This window comes from Trachurus trachurus (assembly GCF_905171665.1).
Source record: "Trachurus trachurus genome assembly, chromosome: 17".
In the NCBI taxonomy this organism is placed as follows: Eukaryota; Metazoa; Chordata; class Actinopteri; order Carangiformes; family Carangidae; genus Trachurus; species Trachurus trachurus.
The window spans coordinates 12480985-12498293 of NC_139900.1; the positions used below are offsets into that span (position 1 = coordinate 12480985).

The 17309-nt window shown below is 41.4% G+C and overlaps 1 protein-coding gene across 1 annotated transcript in view; it reads right to left on the minus strand.

Moving 5' to 3' along the window:
- The window catches only part of LOC311001009 (collagen alpha-1(XI) chain-like), an 86753-nt gene that overhangs the window by 32617 nt on the left and 36827 nt on the right, over positions 1-17309 (minus strand). The window contains exons 14-37 of the mRNA XM_083991954.1: positions 17210-17266; positions 16316-16369; positions 16113-16166; positions 15676-15729; positions 15486-15539; positions 14637-14690; positions 14472-14516; positions 13648-13701; positions 13482-13526; positions 11903-11956; positions 10803-10847; positions 10417-10470; positions 10263-10307; positions 9483-9536; positions 9328-9372; positions 7651-7704; positions 7432-7539; positions 6146-6199; positions 3418-3471; positions 2147-2191; positions 1773-1826; positions 778-822; positions 335-388; positions 119-172 (exon numbers count right to left, since the gene is read on the minus strand). Of these exons, the coding sequence (XP_083848080.1) occupies positions 119-172; positions 335-388; positions 778-822; positions 1773-1826; positions 2147-2191; positions 3418-3471; positions 6146-6199; positions 7432-7539; positions 7651-7704; positions 9328-9372; positions 9483-9536; positions 10263-10307; positions 10417-10470; positions 10803-10847; positions 11903-11956; positions 13482-13526; positions 13648-13701; positions 14472-14516; positions 14637-14690; positions 15486-15539; positions 15676-15729; positions 16113-16166; positions 16316-16369; positions 17210-17266 (1290 nt within the window). The remainder of the gene's footprint in view (positions 1-118; positions 173-334; positions 389-777; positions 823-1772; positions 1827-2146; positions 2192-3417; positions 3472-6145; positions 6200-7431; positions 7540-7650; positions 7705-9327; positions 9373-9482; positions 9537-10262; positions 10308-10416; positions 10471-10802; positions 10848-11902; positions 11957-13481; positions 13527-13647; positions 13702-14471; positions 14517-14636; positions 14691-15485; positions 15540-15675; positions 15730-16112; positions 16167-16315; positions 16370-17209; positions 17267-17309) is intronic.

Sequence of the window (17309 nt, forward strand, 5' to 3'; positions counted from 1 at the left end):
TTGTGAATAACCTATACGAGTGAGTGAAAGGCTGAGACGAGAGAGTGGGCGCTGATGTGCAGCGTTCAGGGTCAAATGGCTCAACACAATACGTTCGAAGATGAATCTACCCACTCACCGTCTCTCCTCTCTGTCCGGGATGACCAGGCAGCCCATCTTTTCCTGGTGGGCCCTGGGGGTCAGAAAGGTAGACATCTCATTAAAAAAAACAAAAAAATCAAGACGTCTGGTTGTAAATGTGTATTAATATTTTAAAAAGCTAGTGTGAAAAGTCACAACATTGACTTGTTGTGCACGGTGGTGACTCGCAGAGTGTTTGACAGCAGCTACTTACATTGGGTCCTTTGGGTCCGGGGAAACCGACGGGTCCCTGTGGTCCTCCAGGTCCCTTGAATGAAAAAGAAAATTAATGGACTGAGCAGAGAGAAGAGATGAGAAACACAACATGGCTTCAACTTGGAATTGGAATTTAATTGGATTTTAGTTGGCAAATTTAGCTTTCTTACCATTGTAATTGAGAAATAACTTTCATTAACTTTTCATTATAGATGTTAAGGGTTTCAGCTGCACAAATTAGGAATGAGATTAGTTAGCCAATGGAGTCGGTAGCTAGAGCAAAGGCTTTATCCACCTTTTGATTCTGATGTGACAAATAGCTGTAATTCACTCTGAGATAAGATTCAAGCACAGTGAACCTGTTATGTACTTTTCCCGCCACTCAGTGCACAAACTTTCAACATTTCAAGAGACATTGATCAAAGAATATCTGGTACTGACCCTCTCTCCTGGTGGGCCGGGAGGTCCATCATTGCCTGAGGTGCCCTGAGGAACAAGAGAAGGCACAAAGAAACGTTGTCAACTCTGTCAAAACTGTCAAAGAGTGAAGTGTGAGTGAAAGTTATGTAAGGCACTGACACAGAGGTTATACAGAAAGCCTTTTTGCAAATGTGTATTTCTATAAGATTTGGCTCAAGTGTTATTGTTTCATATGATTTATATATAATTGTGCATCAATTATTCATGTGATGCACAGTAGTTTATACATTTCTGTGTCTGTTTTATACATTCATTTACACCCTCATTATGACATAAGTAAAAAAACAAACACACAACACATAATATCTGGCATTCAAACAAACCATACGCCTCAACAAAGCTAAAGACAAACAGAGATTAAACAACACAGTAATTCAGAACCCTGTGCATAGCACAAAGGATAACCCTACATAATTGCGTTGCCTCTTGGAGACCTGAAGTAATCAATAAAGCAACTTACATCCTCTGATCACAGATAAGTCACCATGGCTGGCTCCCTTCATCAATATCACATTACTGGAGGACCACAATTACTTTGTTTTTCCTTTCTTCCTTTTTATTTATCTATTTTTATCAAATCCTATTCATTTGCCTGTTCAATATCATTATCCTATAAAAATAATTAGTATGAACTTCGGCACTTGTGCAATAACTGGAATTTACTCTTTAGTATTATAGCACCTTAGCAGCTAAAACACATGAGTAAAATCTGAAAATATCAGTGGTCCTAAGTTGGTTCCCTGTGGCACACCACTCTACCTATGATTAAAATAAACCAACAATTCATACAATTCACAGTAGTCAATAATTACTTCTCATTAGTTATATCAAAATGACATAGTCAAGCCAGTCCGTGTTAATGCTCTGTTTACTTAACTCTGTGTGATATTGAGCATTTAGATGCAGTAATTATCACTGAACCCACTAAATACTGAAAAAGTGACCCTTTCTCTCACCTTTGCACCTGGTTTTCCAGTTGGTCCTCTTGCACCACGGCCTCCACGTGGACCCTAAATACATGGTATACAATGCATTACAGTAATGACAAGTTAAAGAAATGCCCTTTTCTCTTTTTTGTTCTATATTGAAAAATATAATAATAAGACAGTAAAAACCAAAACAGAAAGTAATAGCTTTAAGGACAGATAATCAATATCTAGGGCCCTCTCTGCCTGTCTATACAATTTGCCATCCAGTGCATATCTCCTCAAGACGAAAAGGAAAATACAGCCAATACACAACTACACAAAGGAAGAGATTTTCATTTCAACACAATAAATCATTTATGTGGATGGTTCTGTCTGCGTTGGCAGACAGCTGAATTGCCTACCGTTGGGCCGCGTTGCCCTCTAGGGCCAGCTTTGCCAGCAATTCCCTGAAAAAGAAAAACAAAGGCTTTGATTCAGGACAAAATCATTCCTTGTACCATCAACCGATAGGAGTACTTTTTCATCTCTTTTAAGAAGTTTGAGCTAAAGCAGCTCTATAATAACAAATGCACTCAAACACAACACATATACAAATGCTAAAGGGGGTTGAGCTGAGTGAGAGATGAAATAGAACCATCTGAGCATCCTTGGACAAAAATAAATAATCAAATTGCTGTGGTAAATGGTTACCCAGAGGCACTTGACAGCTTGAACTACCTGTCAGTTTGAGCACTATAGGGCCAGGGGTGTTTGCCTCTCAATGCCTGTCTGAGTGGACAGGAGCTTGTCTCGTCAATAATAACCCCCTCCCCTTATACCCTCCCTCTAATCCACCTTCTCTAACCCTTTTCAACTGGACCCATTCTGAGGTAACATTCACAGAGCTGAATATAGCTGTCAGTCCTCCCTCAAGTGCTAAGGCCTGATTACATCACGTACCAAAACTATGTGGACATCCCTGTTTTCACACATTTTAGGGTTGTTTTTCATGGTTTTGGCTTCGCTCCTTGGTTACAGTTAAGGGAAATCTTGTTGCCACAGCTATTCCACAACACTGTGCTTTCACCTTTTATTTTATTTTTGGAAAGGGTCCTTCCTGTTTCTAAATGACAGTGTGAAGTGAATAAATAGATGTTTTTTTTTCTCCCTCCAGTTTGTTGTAGAGGAACTTGACTGGGCTGCACAGAGGTCTGACCTCAACATCATCCAAAGCCTTTGGGAAGAACTGGAACGACAGGCCATATTGCTTACCAGACCTCGCTAATGCTACTGTGGCTGAATGAAAGAAAATCCCTGCAGCCAGTCTTCCCGAGAGTGGAGACTGTTAGAGCAGCATAACGTTGCCAGTGGTGTTGGAATATTCAACACAATCACAAGTTTGGTATTTACATATATTTTTAGTTCATACAAAGCTGGGTTAGGAAAACAGTGGCATAGAAATCCTACATCTATGTTGCACTACAGAAAGCAGAAGATGCTTTATAGTGTTTCCTGCTTCTTCCTGCGTCCTCAGCTGGACTCAAAGCAGCAATGACTTAATTACAATAAGTGTCTTCAACTGATGCGTTTCAGTATTCTGCCATTACCTCCCTTTGCCAAACAGTAAAGCCCTCAGTGACTGAGTGTACATGTCTTTCATAAAGAAGAGAGTGTAATGAATTTCATGGCTCACCCTTCCTCCCTTCTCGCCGTTGGCCCCGGGGAATCCAGGGAAGCCGTTGGAGCCCTGCAAGACAAGTGAAAGAAAAAAAAAAAGTGAGAGAGTGAAAAAAGGAGCGACAGATAGGGGGGGAATACATTAGAGAGCTGCAGGGTACAAAATAAAGAGATCCCTGCAGTAACAATGTTATAAAGGCTGAAGAGGATTTAGCAGAATTCCTTTTGCGCTTTACTGACCGAGGCTAATTAAAAGTCCTAACATACTGTAAGTGCTGCCACACGAGCCGGCTGATTCTTATCATTGTGTTACAGTTTATAGTTTGTGAGTTCCCACAGATAAATGAGCAGTCTCTTTAACTGAACAGGAAAGTCTCCTCCTCGCCACTTAAGACTTTCCAACAGACAGAAGACAGACAGAAGACAGACAGACAGACGTGGCGTTAGCTTGTTAGCATAGTTATGAGGCAAAGTAGGAAGTTAAAAAAGTCGGCGGGGGGGGAAAGCAAATAAAGACAAAGGAAGGGGAAACAGCAGCTGCTCCCCTTTGATACCCATCAGCAATTTAATGATTGGGCTTTCGCAGGCTGTGCCCTCTGATAGTCATGATGGCGCCTGTCAAACAAATAGTGGGAAGACAATCACTATGGGATGAATAAAAGGGAGTGTCAGGCAGCCTACCATCACAACCTCACGTTATGCAGCATTAGGTCGGACCAATGTTGTATCTACTAAAGAGAAATGTTTCTTTGTCTCTGCTTTGTCTTGGTGTTTTGTTTTTCAAAGAATCTCTGATGCAATGCACAACTATAGAGCTCATTACCGCTCGCATGCATATGTATACACGGCATAATACAGCGCTGTAGAACCAAGGGCAACTCGACAAGGTGGCGTGGGCAGAATTGCAAGAAGTAAACAGCCTAACGCTGTGGAGACAGCAGAAATGGGAGATCTATGCTGCTTAATTTGTTTTTCCACAGAGGTGCAGTTATGGTAAACTGAAAGGAGAGCTGGTACTGGACAAGCCTGACTTGTGCCACAGAGATAAGACAGGCCACTGAAGCTATTGCAAATGGCATCCAGAATTAACGGTGTGGGAAAGCTGTTAACACAGAGTGATGGGGTGCAGCAGCCAAAAACACAGCCAGTGGAGGGACTCGTACACAGGCTGATCGAGGGGGATAGAGCCAGGACTTTGACCCTGAACCTGCTCATGAGGACGATGTGACATTTCAGCGCTGTCCCACACTTGTTCAGTCGCTTTGGATAAAAGCGCCGGCCAAATGAGTCGATGCAAATGTGTAAAACTTGTGTGTATATACTGTGCAGGGGGGGCTGTGGGTTGTGCAAAGGAATTAAAAGCACCTCATCTCTGTTTAAGGCTTTTAAGATCCTACCAAACAAACAGTAAAGCATCTTTAAAACGACACAGAATTTGGTCCATGAAAGCGATCTCATTATAAGTTACCACAGACAGTTTCAAACTTTGTTTTCACTTACAAGAAGCTTAAAAAGCTGAATATCATTTTTTCTGGAAGAGAAGAAGAGACTGTGGCAGTGTTTGTACCATGCCAGAGTCAAGATGCCTTTATGCTCTTTCTCTCTCCCTCTCTCTCTCTCTCTCGCCAAAAAACACTTTTTTGAAGCATAAAGAGTCTAAAGGAAGATCTGATCCTGGGCTCTGCTGGGAACCTTTGTGGGCAGTCTCTGTTAAAAAATTATTTATGGAGACAAACAAAAGAGCTTCCTTTGTGTTTTTCTTATATTTTCTATTTCTCCAGGCTTTTACTACATATTCATTACACCCATTCTACTTGTGAGCAGTTTTTATTCAATTGTGAAACATCCAGTAATTAAACAAAGTGGAACAACTGATTTCAAATCACTGGAACAAAGAGAGGGAAAATTGTCTCATCTAAATTCTTCTGCGTCCTCGTCCCCCCCACCACTTTGAGTAATTTGCCTTGAGCCCCTTATTAATGTGTGCGCCACGCCTGGCTCGGATGCTGCTGACATTAACACACAGAGCAGGAGACTTGCCTATCTGGGATGTTGTGAGAGTAGGTGTATCTGACCCGTCATATCAGTGCCAAGCTGTCAGTGCTGACGGCAGCAGAGAGGAACCAGCTTGCAGCAGCACATCTCTATAGTGAAGCTGTGGCACGACGGTCGGTCAGCGCTACAGTGCGAGGAATGCCAAACTGTTAGATAATGGCTTGGGAGAGTTTAAGGAAGGAGGACAGCTGATGACTCCAGCAGGTGACCATGCAAGTTAAGCTCCTCATAAGAGTCGCGGGAAGAGACTACAGCGGATGTCTGCTTGGGTTTGTGTTTCGCGTGAGTCAGGGTTAGTCAGCAAATCGGCGAGTTTCGGAGAAAAGGCACGTGGGAGCATATTTAGATATGAGTGAATGCTGATCAGACAGACCTGCTTGAAAAGATCACAGAGTCACTGAGAGAATCGATACAGAAGACGAGTAATCATTCACACATGAATAACACACACAGGAGGTGCAAGCGTACATGCACATGAGCATAATCTGACACTGAGAGGCAAAAACAGACAGACAGAGCCCTTCAGCTGTTCACATTACTGTGGCAGCAAACAGCTTCTCTGCTTCTTTGCCCTTGACCGAGAGACAATGAATCTGCATTCAGCCGGCCCTGATCTCTGACCTCCCAGTGGATTATGCTCAACAAGAATTTCTCCACATTGAACAATTTGAATTCAGTTCATCACATACCTTGGAGCCTTGTCTTCCAGGATACCCAGGCAAACCGGGGACTCCAAGTTTTCCCTAGCAAGAAGCAAAGAAAAACAGAAAAAAACAAAAACTGAGACTCTGAATTCTCATTGTGTCACCAGAGACTGCAGTAAAGTTCACAGAAGCACGGCAAAAGGCAATAAACTTATGACCGTAAAGTTTTACTTCTGGTGTGAGAAATTTTTTTAATACCACGTTTATGAACATGACATCATCCGTGCAGAGGCCTTTCTGCTTTTCACCCGTTTATGTGAATTCATTTTGGTCCATCAGAGCCATTTCACGGGGCTTATGGTCATTAGGGATCACGCTGAATGTGATGTAACTGTCCTGTGTGCTTTTAAAAAAAAGGTCAAGTCGTATATTTTTACACAGATCTGACGGTGACTCCATTACTCCTCTCTTCAGCATTGGTAATGTGTACTCCTGCTTTAATGTCTCACCAATTTTGAACAACTTACTTGACGTCAGCAGTTCTGAAATTTATTGATACATAAATCTTAAAATATTATTGATATATAGTAGCCAACGCATCATTGAGAACGTTACTAATTGGATCAGATCGTTCCGAGTGGCAAATGTTGATTTCAATGTAGGGAAAAATGACTAAGATAACCCGGCTGATCAAATTTAGAGGCGCAAATATTCCTCTGTTTTCACATTTATTCTAATTGTTTTCCATTTTTTCATATCTACAGTTGCTGATATCAAAGTTATTCTCGTCTGGCGTTATTAAATTTATAGCCGCAAACGTATAGCTTGTTATACACTCTCTCACACTAATGTGTTATGGTATAAATGCTGCGCCACAATGAAGCAGGATATTCGGAGGCAAGATAAGCTCCGTGGAGAACCGTCAACACGAGCCAATTAAAATGGGACTTTTGCAGAGCTGAGGGGAGGTGGAGGAAAAAATCAAAACTTCAAATGATCAAAATAGCTACAAAACTGTGGTGAACAGTTCTCCCCCAGACCTGCGTCTTTCCAGCTCAGTTCATTTCAGACATTCCCATTACTGTAAGACGAGAACCATCTTTACTCTGGTGTGTTTTCTAACCCCACCGCACTTATATCCCAACATCTACTTATATATGAGTGACTGTCTGTATACTGTATACATGCTTTACAGCACTTTGAACTGCATTTGTAAGAATTTGTACTTGAAAGTGAGCTTCGGCTCCAGCAGGTCAATGAAACACATAAATCAATTGAAGAAATAAGGGAAACGTCTTTGCAGGTATTGATTTTTTTTTTTTTTTTTTTACCTTCTCTCCAGCTAATCCAAGGGGTCCAGCTTCTCCGCCGGGTCCTGACTTGCCCTTGGGGCCCTCGGGACCGTCCTCTCCTCTGGGTCCTAGTACACCGCCCTCACCCTGGATGCAAGGAAAACAAAAAGTCACCAAGGTGATTCTCTCTTTATTTATTTATCATTGTTGCGGTTTCTTCCACAAGCATCACTTTTATCTTTAGAGATGAAGATTCACCTTGTCACCCTTGAGACCCATGTCTCCTTTGAAGCCGGGGAATCCATCTTCTCCCTGAAGATGAAAGAGACAAAAAGTATTATTGTTCTGAGGTGAGAGTCATTATCCAGCACCACAGAGATAAAATGATTACACATCAGTAAAACAGATCAGCTCAGATCATATATACTTTACACTGCAAAACTGTGGGATCCTGATTTACCGTTTAAGTGACAACGCAACAGTTATTGTGATAAATAACAAGAAGTACATCAGAAGGGAGGTTCATATTGCCGAGAGCGAGAACAGGTATAATTCAGAGAACAGTTCTGTACAGAGCTATGGTTGCCTGGAACTCTCTACCAGTTCATATTGCTCATGAAAGTAACAAAGGTCGGTTTAAATTGCTTTATCTCTTAGAATTTAATGAAGTATGATTTAATATATTGAGTTTATAAAGAGGGCTGGTTTACAGTTGTGGTTGTACCCTTTTTTTTTGGAGTGTATGTGTAGTAGTATGAGTAGTTGAAGTGCACGGTTGCAGTCACTTCAGGCAGTCAATGCTTATTATGTGATTTATTTATTTTGACTTATTTACTTTGGGGGTGTATTATATTAGATTACTCAAGGTATTGAAGTATAGAATGGAATCTGAGTAGAGAAATGGTGATGTCTGTGGTGTCTGTCAAATGTCTGGCAGATGTTTTCTGGGGTTTGGTCATTATTAGGGAGCCTTTGTTGTTTGTTCTTGTTGTGTCATGTATAAATGTATGTTTCTTATGTGTATATGTGAATGTCTATGTGTATGTTGTGTGTATGTCGGACCCCAGGAAGAATAGCCGATGCTGCTGCAGGTGCTAATGGGGATCCTAATAAAGAAAAAAAAAACTCTATCGTGGCTGTTACAATAATGTTGGGTGGCTGTTGTGGTCTTGTTGACAGAGTCATAGAAACTCCTTTAGACGGATTAATGCTGACATCTAGTGGCCACTGCACTGAAGCAGTCACATGAGCAGTTTTAAAGCTGCGTGTTCTTCTACTGACATCTGGTGGTTCAAATTGAGAATGCACTTTTCAGTTTTTTCCAAGGGTGCTACAGTCTCTGATAAATATGCATGTTGTATATTATACTGTTATAATTTCTTTGAAACATTTTATACATGAAGCCACTGAAGAATTTATGGAGCAATATAATAAAAAATATGATGTGTATGAGTTTTAAGTGTAATCTTTAGAGGTCGTCCCACAGGGTACAGGGACAGGATACATGAGACAGAAAGTATCATAGTAGAAGTAGCATATTCAGTATTTTTTTTTTAATGTAATCTCTGAAGAGCTCCAATTTCCTGACTATTGAGTGGAAAGTCTGCAGAGTGGCACCGAGGTAGCAACAGGCTACGTTCAACCACAGCAATCCAAGAAAACAATGGCACCAGATCAATCTCCACTGAAAACTACCCTGCAAACAGCCTCATTCTAGTTTAATGTTCCACACTCCATTACAGCTCAGTGGCATGATGACTTAACTGCCAGTGTGAGGGGCTTTTCAAGAGTTTTTTTTTTTTTTTTTTCCACTTGCTGGATTCAAAGGGAGTCTCATTTGAAAGGGAATTACTACCCTGATGGATTCACTTATAGGAGGGATGGCATTTGTCAACAATGCTGGATAGAAAGAGGAGACAAGGAGGCGGTGTTTACCTTTTCTCCTTTGCCACCTTTAAGGCCTCTGATGCCCTCAGCGCCCTGGAGAGAGTGGGCAAAAGAAAAAAAAAATTGAGTCAAGATGACATTCAGGGGAAAAGGGGAAAGTTAACATGGCATAGGTGATACTGCGTGACTAAGATAGCGCTTACTTTCACACCACGAGGACCAGGGTAGCCGATGGATCCCACAGGACCAGGAGGACCCTGAAAAGGTTAAAACCACAGTCATGTGATCAGTGAGGTGAAGTGAGTATCACTGTAGCTTGGATCCACCTTTACTGGGAGATTTGTCTCTGCTGTATTACACAATGTCCACTCAAGATTTTTTCCCCCACTGATTTCCAGTTATTTTATTTCACAATGAACCCACAAAGACATACTGTATGTGACAAAGACTAAAGCCTTAAGCAAATGGATTTAAGTGAATGGACAGTGCCATCTGATGCCCAGTGGTTACACAAAACAAGAGCAAAAGTTTTTTAAAAACAATTCTGACAATAATAACTAATAACAAATATTAACTACAGTAAATTTAATTAATATAATAGAAACAACACAAACTTGAACACTTGATTCCAACTCTGTTAAGCCAGATTGTCTGCTGCCCCTAAGGATGCAGTACAAATAAAAGCATGTGCCCCATGTGATGTATGCGTTAAGAATAACTGAGCAGCATGTTTTTGACCGTACAACATAAGCTCATATTTCACACCAAATTAACTAAAATTAAGATAATTATAATAAAAACTCCCTCTATTTCTGAGACAACATACCTGATGGTATCTAAATGGTCTCGGTTGTATTAAACCTGACCTACTTGGCAACACTGTGAATGCTAAACAAATGCTAAATTTAACTTGAACTGCCACTGTGTAATTATATACTGTACTGTAAATTCCAAAGTTAAAGGCTAAACTACAGAATATTTACCGCTCCTCCTTTCTCGCCTGCAGGACCTTCTTTTCCTGGGTGACCCTGGAAGAGTCAGAGAGGTTATTCATCAACAGGTGAACATTCTGCCAGTTGGTGCTTTGTCTTCAATCGTGTATAAATTAATAAAAGGAACTCAGGTTAAGTTACTTACAGGAGGGCCATCAGCACCAGCAAGGCCAGCCAATCCCTGTTTACCTTGAGGTCCCTAAAAAGACAGACCAGTACAGTATTACCTACTGAGAGGATGGATAGTTGAATAAAACCACCAATAAATACTTTCTGTTAGACAAAGTAATTGTTTATGCAGAAGTTCTCATACAGCAAAATCTATAAAGTGTGTGTCTGTCTGTGTGTGTGTGGGTGTTGGATGTTTGTGTGCGTGTTTTATCCATCAGTGCTGTGCAGGAGCCAGAAAAGGCCTATAGCTCCGACAGCAGCGAGTCTGTAGAATCACTTAAGAGATCTTCACTGAAACATTCGCTCGAGGAGACAGCAGCGTTGTTGTGGGAGAACTGCAGGGAGGAGGACTCTACTCACTTTTTCACCAGGAGGCCCGATTGGACCTTGAGGACCAATAAGACCCTGAAAGACATTGGAAATAGACCTTTTATTAGAGCCAGAAAGTCATTTCTCATAAGAGGGAATGCATGATATTTAAAATGAACTGTGGGGGGAGAAAAGAGCGCCTGCCTTGTGCTATATCTGCTTATCTTGTAAAGCGTTCACCTTCTTTCCAACCATTGTTATCGCTGGTTGGCTACTTCACGCTGCCTATTCCAGATCTGCTCATTTAGCTGCGTAAAGGGAGTTCCATTATTTTCGACGATTTATTTTAAAGTCACACATCTTAAAGAGTTCGAGAACTCCCCCCATGAAGAATAAAAAGAGAGTTATTAACACCTAAAATAAGAGACCTGTGTTATTTTTCTATGGTCTATTGCCTTCACTGGAAAGCATCAATCCGCCTTTGGCCAGGTATAACGAGAAAGAGAAACGGGAACAAGTTATTTATTCAACCTGTATACCATCAGGATACGTTCCTACTAATACTTTCCAGGGGAATGACGGCATCCTGTCCGGGCTGTGAGCGTCAGCAGGACTGAAAATCTCACCTGGCAATGGTCATTTACCCCTGGCTACAATATTGGGTGTGCTGTTTTGTATTAAAGATGACTATAAAACGGAATATTTTTCACTGTGCCACCAACTGGACAGTGTAATCGGGTTAAGTGCTATCAAATGAGTACAACATGTCTCCTCTCAGCAGGACAGAGGGGATGTTTTTCTTCTTCATGGCAACAGAGAAACAATGTTAGTGAAAGGTTTTTGCTCTAATTTGGTGTGAATTTTGAGGAATGCCTCACAGAGCGGTGGCCGTTTAAGGGAGTGAAGGATGGACAGAGAGAAGAGACAGGATGGAGAGCAGAATACAAAAAAAACAAAAACAAAATATCATGTCTCTGAACATTTGATTAAGAAAACAGGACAGTGAGAGATCACCTGAGCAGACAGGAGTATTAAAAGTGAAGATCTGAAGCATGAAAGGAAGAAGAGATCAAAAAAAGAGTGGGAGACAGAGCAACACAGACAGAGTGGTTGGACAAAAAAGAGGAAGAGAGGAAAGAAAAGAAACTTACATGTGAACCAGGCAGACCCTGCTGACCAGGAGGCCCGGGCTCTCCTTGTGGACCCTACACATAACGGAGAAAAAGCAGATGATGCAATTAATATTCCTAATTGCTGCAGCTGATTCTCCTTAAATTCACAAAGATATCAAAAAGACTGTAAAGCTAATAAAATATTAAATAGGTTTAAAGAAATACAACAAACAACTAATGAAATTCATGTATAAAGGCAAACGATTAGTTAAGCTTGAAAAGTCATTAGGTGCATCTCGTCTTTTGCTCGACCCCAGTGCATTTTAAGAACTGTCTTCATGTGAAATCAATTGCAAATGTAGTTTCCCCGCATCACAACGTGGCACTGGAATAACTGAAGACAATAGGTGACTGTTTGGATGAGTTGGCTTCATCCAGTCCGTGTCAAGATTGTGTAACAAGAAGATAGAAGGGAAGAAATGTGAGAAATGTGATACGCTGGCTCATCAGGCAGAGCTGTCCGTTTCCTGGCTTTATCCAAACTTGTGTTTAGTTCCTATCAAAGCCGTAAAAAAAAAATCAAGTAACTGGTGGGAAATTGACTTTGGTGATGAAATGCTTGCTCCAAATACGTGCTGTGAAGCTGCAGAGACATCTGGGTGCAGATTAACACTAATAGGGCTAACTGGAAATTGTGGGCTGTTTGGTATCCCTGCTGAGATTTGGTGTGTTACAAACCAAACATATACAAAAACAGAAAAGACCCTTGTTAGGCGGCCCGCTGCAGCTGTTACAACAAACACTACATACAAATGCTGGATTCAGACAATCTTAGGCTGCTTGACTGTGATTCTTAGAAAGGCTTTTAAAAACTGAGCTTAAATGAAGGATCCAAATGTAGTTAGTAAAAACATTTTGGTGCTTCACTTGTAGCAGATGCCTTAAAAAACATCCATATGTTACAGGCTTGTACCGTAGGAGATCACAAACTCTTTGGGAAACTCTACTGCTTTGGAAACTTTCAAGTGTCCTCTGCTTTGATTTTCAGAAAAAGGCCGAGATCAATAAAAAAGTCTAGAGCAATTAATGACAAACAAACCAACTGTCTATTGTTTTATGCCCTTTTAAACAGCTGTTTATTTCTTCGGCTCAGTGACTCAGTGGCCACAGACAATGTGTGGGCTTGTCCAACTGTCTTGACCAGTGACCGGCTGCCCTCGATGGAAACGTCCCACTGGGACCCTCCGGGAAGCTGAATGCATGATGGGACCACAAGCGGACTCGGGCTGCTCTGTATTACCCCTACTAAATCTTAAGGCTCCTTCATCACAGCCTGTTAAAGCAGGATTTGTGTTGTGGGGGTCAGAGGAGTACGATGAGACACTGCCATTACCATTCACCATCTCTAATTAGCAAATGAGCCTCATGACCTCCGTTCTTATGATGTTACTTTGGGGTTAAAGGTCACTGGCCTCCAATCAGCCTCAGGCAGGCCAAATGACTGATTGAATAACTGATTGCTTAGGTGGTCTTCACGGAAAAAAAACAAACTCCCTTGTCTGACTATCTCCTTTCGCTTTCTAATACCGCAAATTAGCAAAACATTAATATTTCTCACCATGTTTCCTTTGGGACCAGCTTGCCCATCAAGTCCAGGAAGACCCTAAAGAGACAAGTATAAGATGAGACAAGTTGACATCTCATTAAGGTAGAACACAAATTATGTGCAGTACATAGTAGTAGTAGTAGTAGTAGAGGTTAATCGACATAAGAGATGTGCTTACACGCTGTCCTCCAGGACCTTGAGACCCTCTGGGGCCAAGCAAACCTCTAGGACCCTGTGAATTAAGACAATTGGAAGTTTCAGACAATGATATTAAATGTAAATCCATTCATGTAGAGTTGAGTGAAACTGTGTTTTGTATTTAGATGAATGGTGGCAACGAAAAAGGCACGCCACAGTACACTACACAAGATGGACTGGAAATCCTTGAATTGACCTGTGAGTGTAAAATACTGACCTCATGAGGTCATGCGTGGTAACTGCAGGTGCAATTCAGGGAATGAGCAATTACATATTTTCTTATCTCAGATTCTGAAGTCGTGCACTTGAAATCAACACACTTACTGTTGCTCCTTTATCTTATGGACAGTGTGTGATGAAATAGTGTGCAACCATTTCTTTAAAAGGACAGCGTTGTTCCGGCTATGACGGGGAGCAAATCATTTTTCATGCAGCTCTATGGTCCATTTGGACTGAACTAGGCAGCATGTGGCAGTTTCTCACGGATAATGACAGAACAACACGTTTTCCCCTGTTCTATTTTCTGATCTATTATTCAGAGCCATTCGGTCTTGGCGAGGTCGAGATTACAAACGCAATGGTCCTTGCAGACAGGAATGTCGCTACAACTGCAAGAGGAGTGGAGGGTTGAGGTTATGTGTATAAATAATTGCTAAAATTAATACAGGGGAAGGAATGAGGGGGTGAGGCCTGTGGTAGCAGAGGAAAGGAGTAACGTGACTGTCATATTTTCAGTATATTCTTGTTTTTTTTTACCACGAGCTACAGTTTAAGACCGTGTTATCAGACGATAAAAGTACTTACACTATCTCCAGCCACACCTCTCTGTCCAACCTGGCCATCTTCACCCTATGGATGAGAAAGAACACGTTGATTTATTAAGGAAGGCAGAGAAATTAAGACTTTACAATTGAATTAAAGACTTTTGAGAAGAAGGTGAAGGCCTGAGGTGACTGAGGTGCTACTCACTCTTGGGCCATCCTCTCCGTGAGGTCCTGGAGGACCTGAAGAACCATGTTCTCCCTGGAGAGAAAAGATCACAGGAGAAGGAACATCAACAAAGAGTGGGAGTGGCGGGGTCACAGAAAAAGCCTGGTCCCTGCAGCTCAAAGGGATAAAAGCCTCCTAATTCTTACTTATGGGCAAAATATATGGGTCAAAATTTCAGAAAAACCTACAGACGACGCTTAAAAGCATGTAACAAAAATGGGCAACAAAAGTGCCTTTAATCTACAGTGAGCATGGTCACCACAATTGGCATGGACCTATATGGTTTTCGGTATTTATAGTTCTCTATAAGCAATGGTGGACCTTTGGTGGCCCTGTAATTACTCAGTATAGGATAAGGCATGAAAGCGTGTCTAGAAATACCCCTCTCTGTGATCTCTGTCCTCTCCCTTTTGACTCTCTCTCTACGCAGGCCCAAATTCCACAAACACCAAGCTCAGCACTCCTCACTCACTCGCCTCCAGGCCTGGTTAGAGGCAGCCAAAGTGGTTCTGGAGTCGGTCCCACCTCCCGTAACTGGGTCAATGCCCTAATGAGTTCCACTGCTTCAGAATTCATATCTGTCAACACTGGAGCGTGCGTGAGATGGATGGGAGGTGGCGTTTGAACTAACCAATCAGGCTTGACGCTGCTGTAAGGACAGGGTGCAGACTAGAGCAGCAACGACTGTGATCAATGAGGACCCGGGAGGAGAAATAAGAGGCTGCAGGATCTTATTTTTGGAGGCAGATGATCGAGGCCTTTTGACGACATCTGTCCTTTGACCTTGTTTCTTTTGAAAGACGCAAAGTTGTCCGCCGTCATACTTACTCTGTGTCCCTTCTCTCCGGGAAGACCAGGGAGGCCGTCGAAACCTCGGTCACCCTGAAAAAGCACACAGAGAAATGGTTAACTCCATCAATCAAAAATGGCAGGAATCACTTTTTCCTATACGCACTCTTCAAAAACCAGCCAACAGACACACTTTTTTTTGTTTTTTATAACCTGGTGCGTACTTTACCTTGGGCCCTGCCTCTCCTGGCATTCCTCGAGCACCATCGGCTCCATTACGACCCTGGAGGACATGCAAATATCATGTCAGGCCACATGGAAATCACATTAGAAGAAAAATATTCAATTATCTTGAATGGTCGTGGAGCATAAACACAGGGAAGATGCTATCATTTTTCTAACTAGCTCATAGTTAAATAAACATGACTCTATGAATTGACTCAACACACAGAGATGATTATTGAGTGCAGCTGACTTATTTGAAAGGAGGCCATGTTTGAAACTATACTGGCTCTTCTTTTTGGGTATTGTAGCAGCACTGACGCTTTGGACTCCTGTTTGTCAGAAATATGAGAAATTTTGGATTTGAAACTGATTTCTTCTGTTTCAATATGTTTCGCCCTGGAGGAGATGAATCAATGTCTGTAGACTTCAAGAACCTCCTACCCTCTTTCCTGCTTTTCCTGGAGGCCCAGTTGAACCTTGAAGACCTCTAGGTCCCTATGGAGAGAAAATGGAAAACAGTAGTGGAGGTTAAAAGTGGACAAACAGAAGCTTACTGAACATTTCCCCAATGAAACAATGGATGTACTGTGTCATTATTCATGAAAACAACAATACAATACAATATTATTATTTAGCTTTCTCACCTGTGGTCCAGAGTCACCGCCGTCACCTTTAAGTCCAGGAGCACCAGGACCTCCCTATCAAAACACAGACACATACATTTACTTAAGCCAAATACTCATTCATTCATCACTTGTCTTAAACAGCAATCAGGGTTCCTACACATTTGAAATTTTTTCCAGACCCTAATTTCCAGACTTCTTTGTAAAAAAAAAAATCAAATAATTTGAGTAATTAGATGTACATCATGTAAATAAATTATGCAATTTATTTTATGGTTTTCATTATTCTGAATTTGTATGCCATTATGTCACCAAATTATTTCAAGGAAGTACAATAGTGCATGCAGAATTAACCCACATAACTTAAGATAAAACCAAACCTAGATAAGTATTAAGACAAATATATTTCCATACAATAGTTTCCATTTTTCATTCCTTTTCAGACCTGAAAATGTATAAAATTAAATTCCATACTTTCCCATACTTGCGTAGGAACCCTGAGCAATACAATCTAGGATGGAATAAAAACTTTCAGGAGTACAAAATCTTGCCTCTTTCAAGAATGACAGGATTGGCCTAACACCTATGTGTTGTGTCATTGATTAAGGACACACCTGAGACCAGAGCAGGAGCTTAGTAAGACAGTGTTTTAGACTATATTGTTCCTAAAAAAAAAAACAGGAAATCAGTTTTTATTTGTTACCGGTCCATCAATCTGCTTCTCAGGTAGTTGTAGGAATAAAATAAAAATCACCTCACAAGTAGACGAGGAGTGCATGTGTTGGGGGAAATGATAGATGCTTGAAGTTGAACCCCTTCACATGAGGTAGCTCTAATCACCCAATGTGTTTCTCATCACTTGTAAAAATGAGTGGATGGTAAGTAGATCAGCGGTGTGTGTAAAAAGCCACTCACCACAGGACCAGATCTTCCTGTCATGCCCGCTGGCCCTGGAGGCCCTCTCATAGCCAGCTGTGGATCAGACAGAAACAACTCATAAACCACCGATCACCGG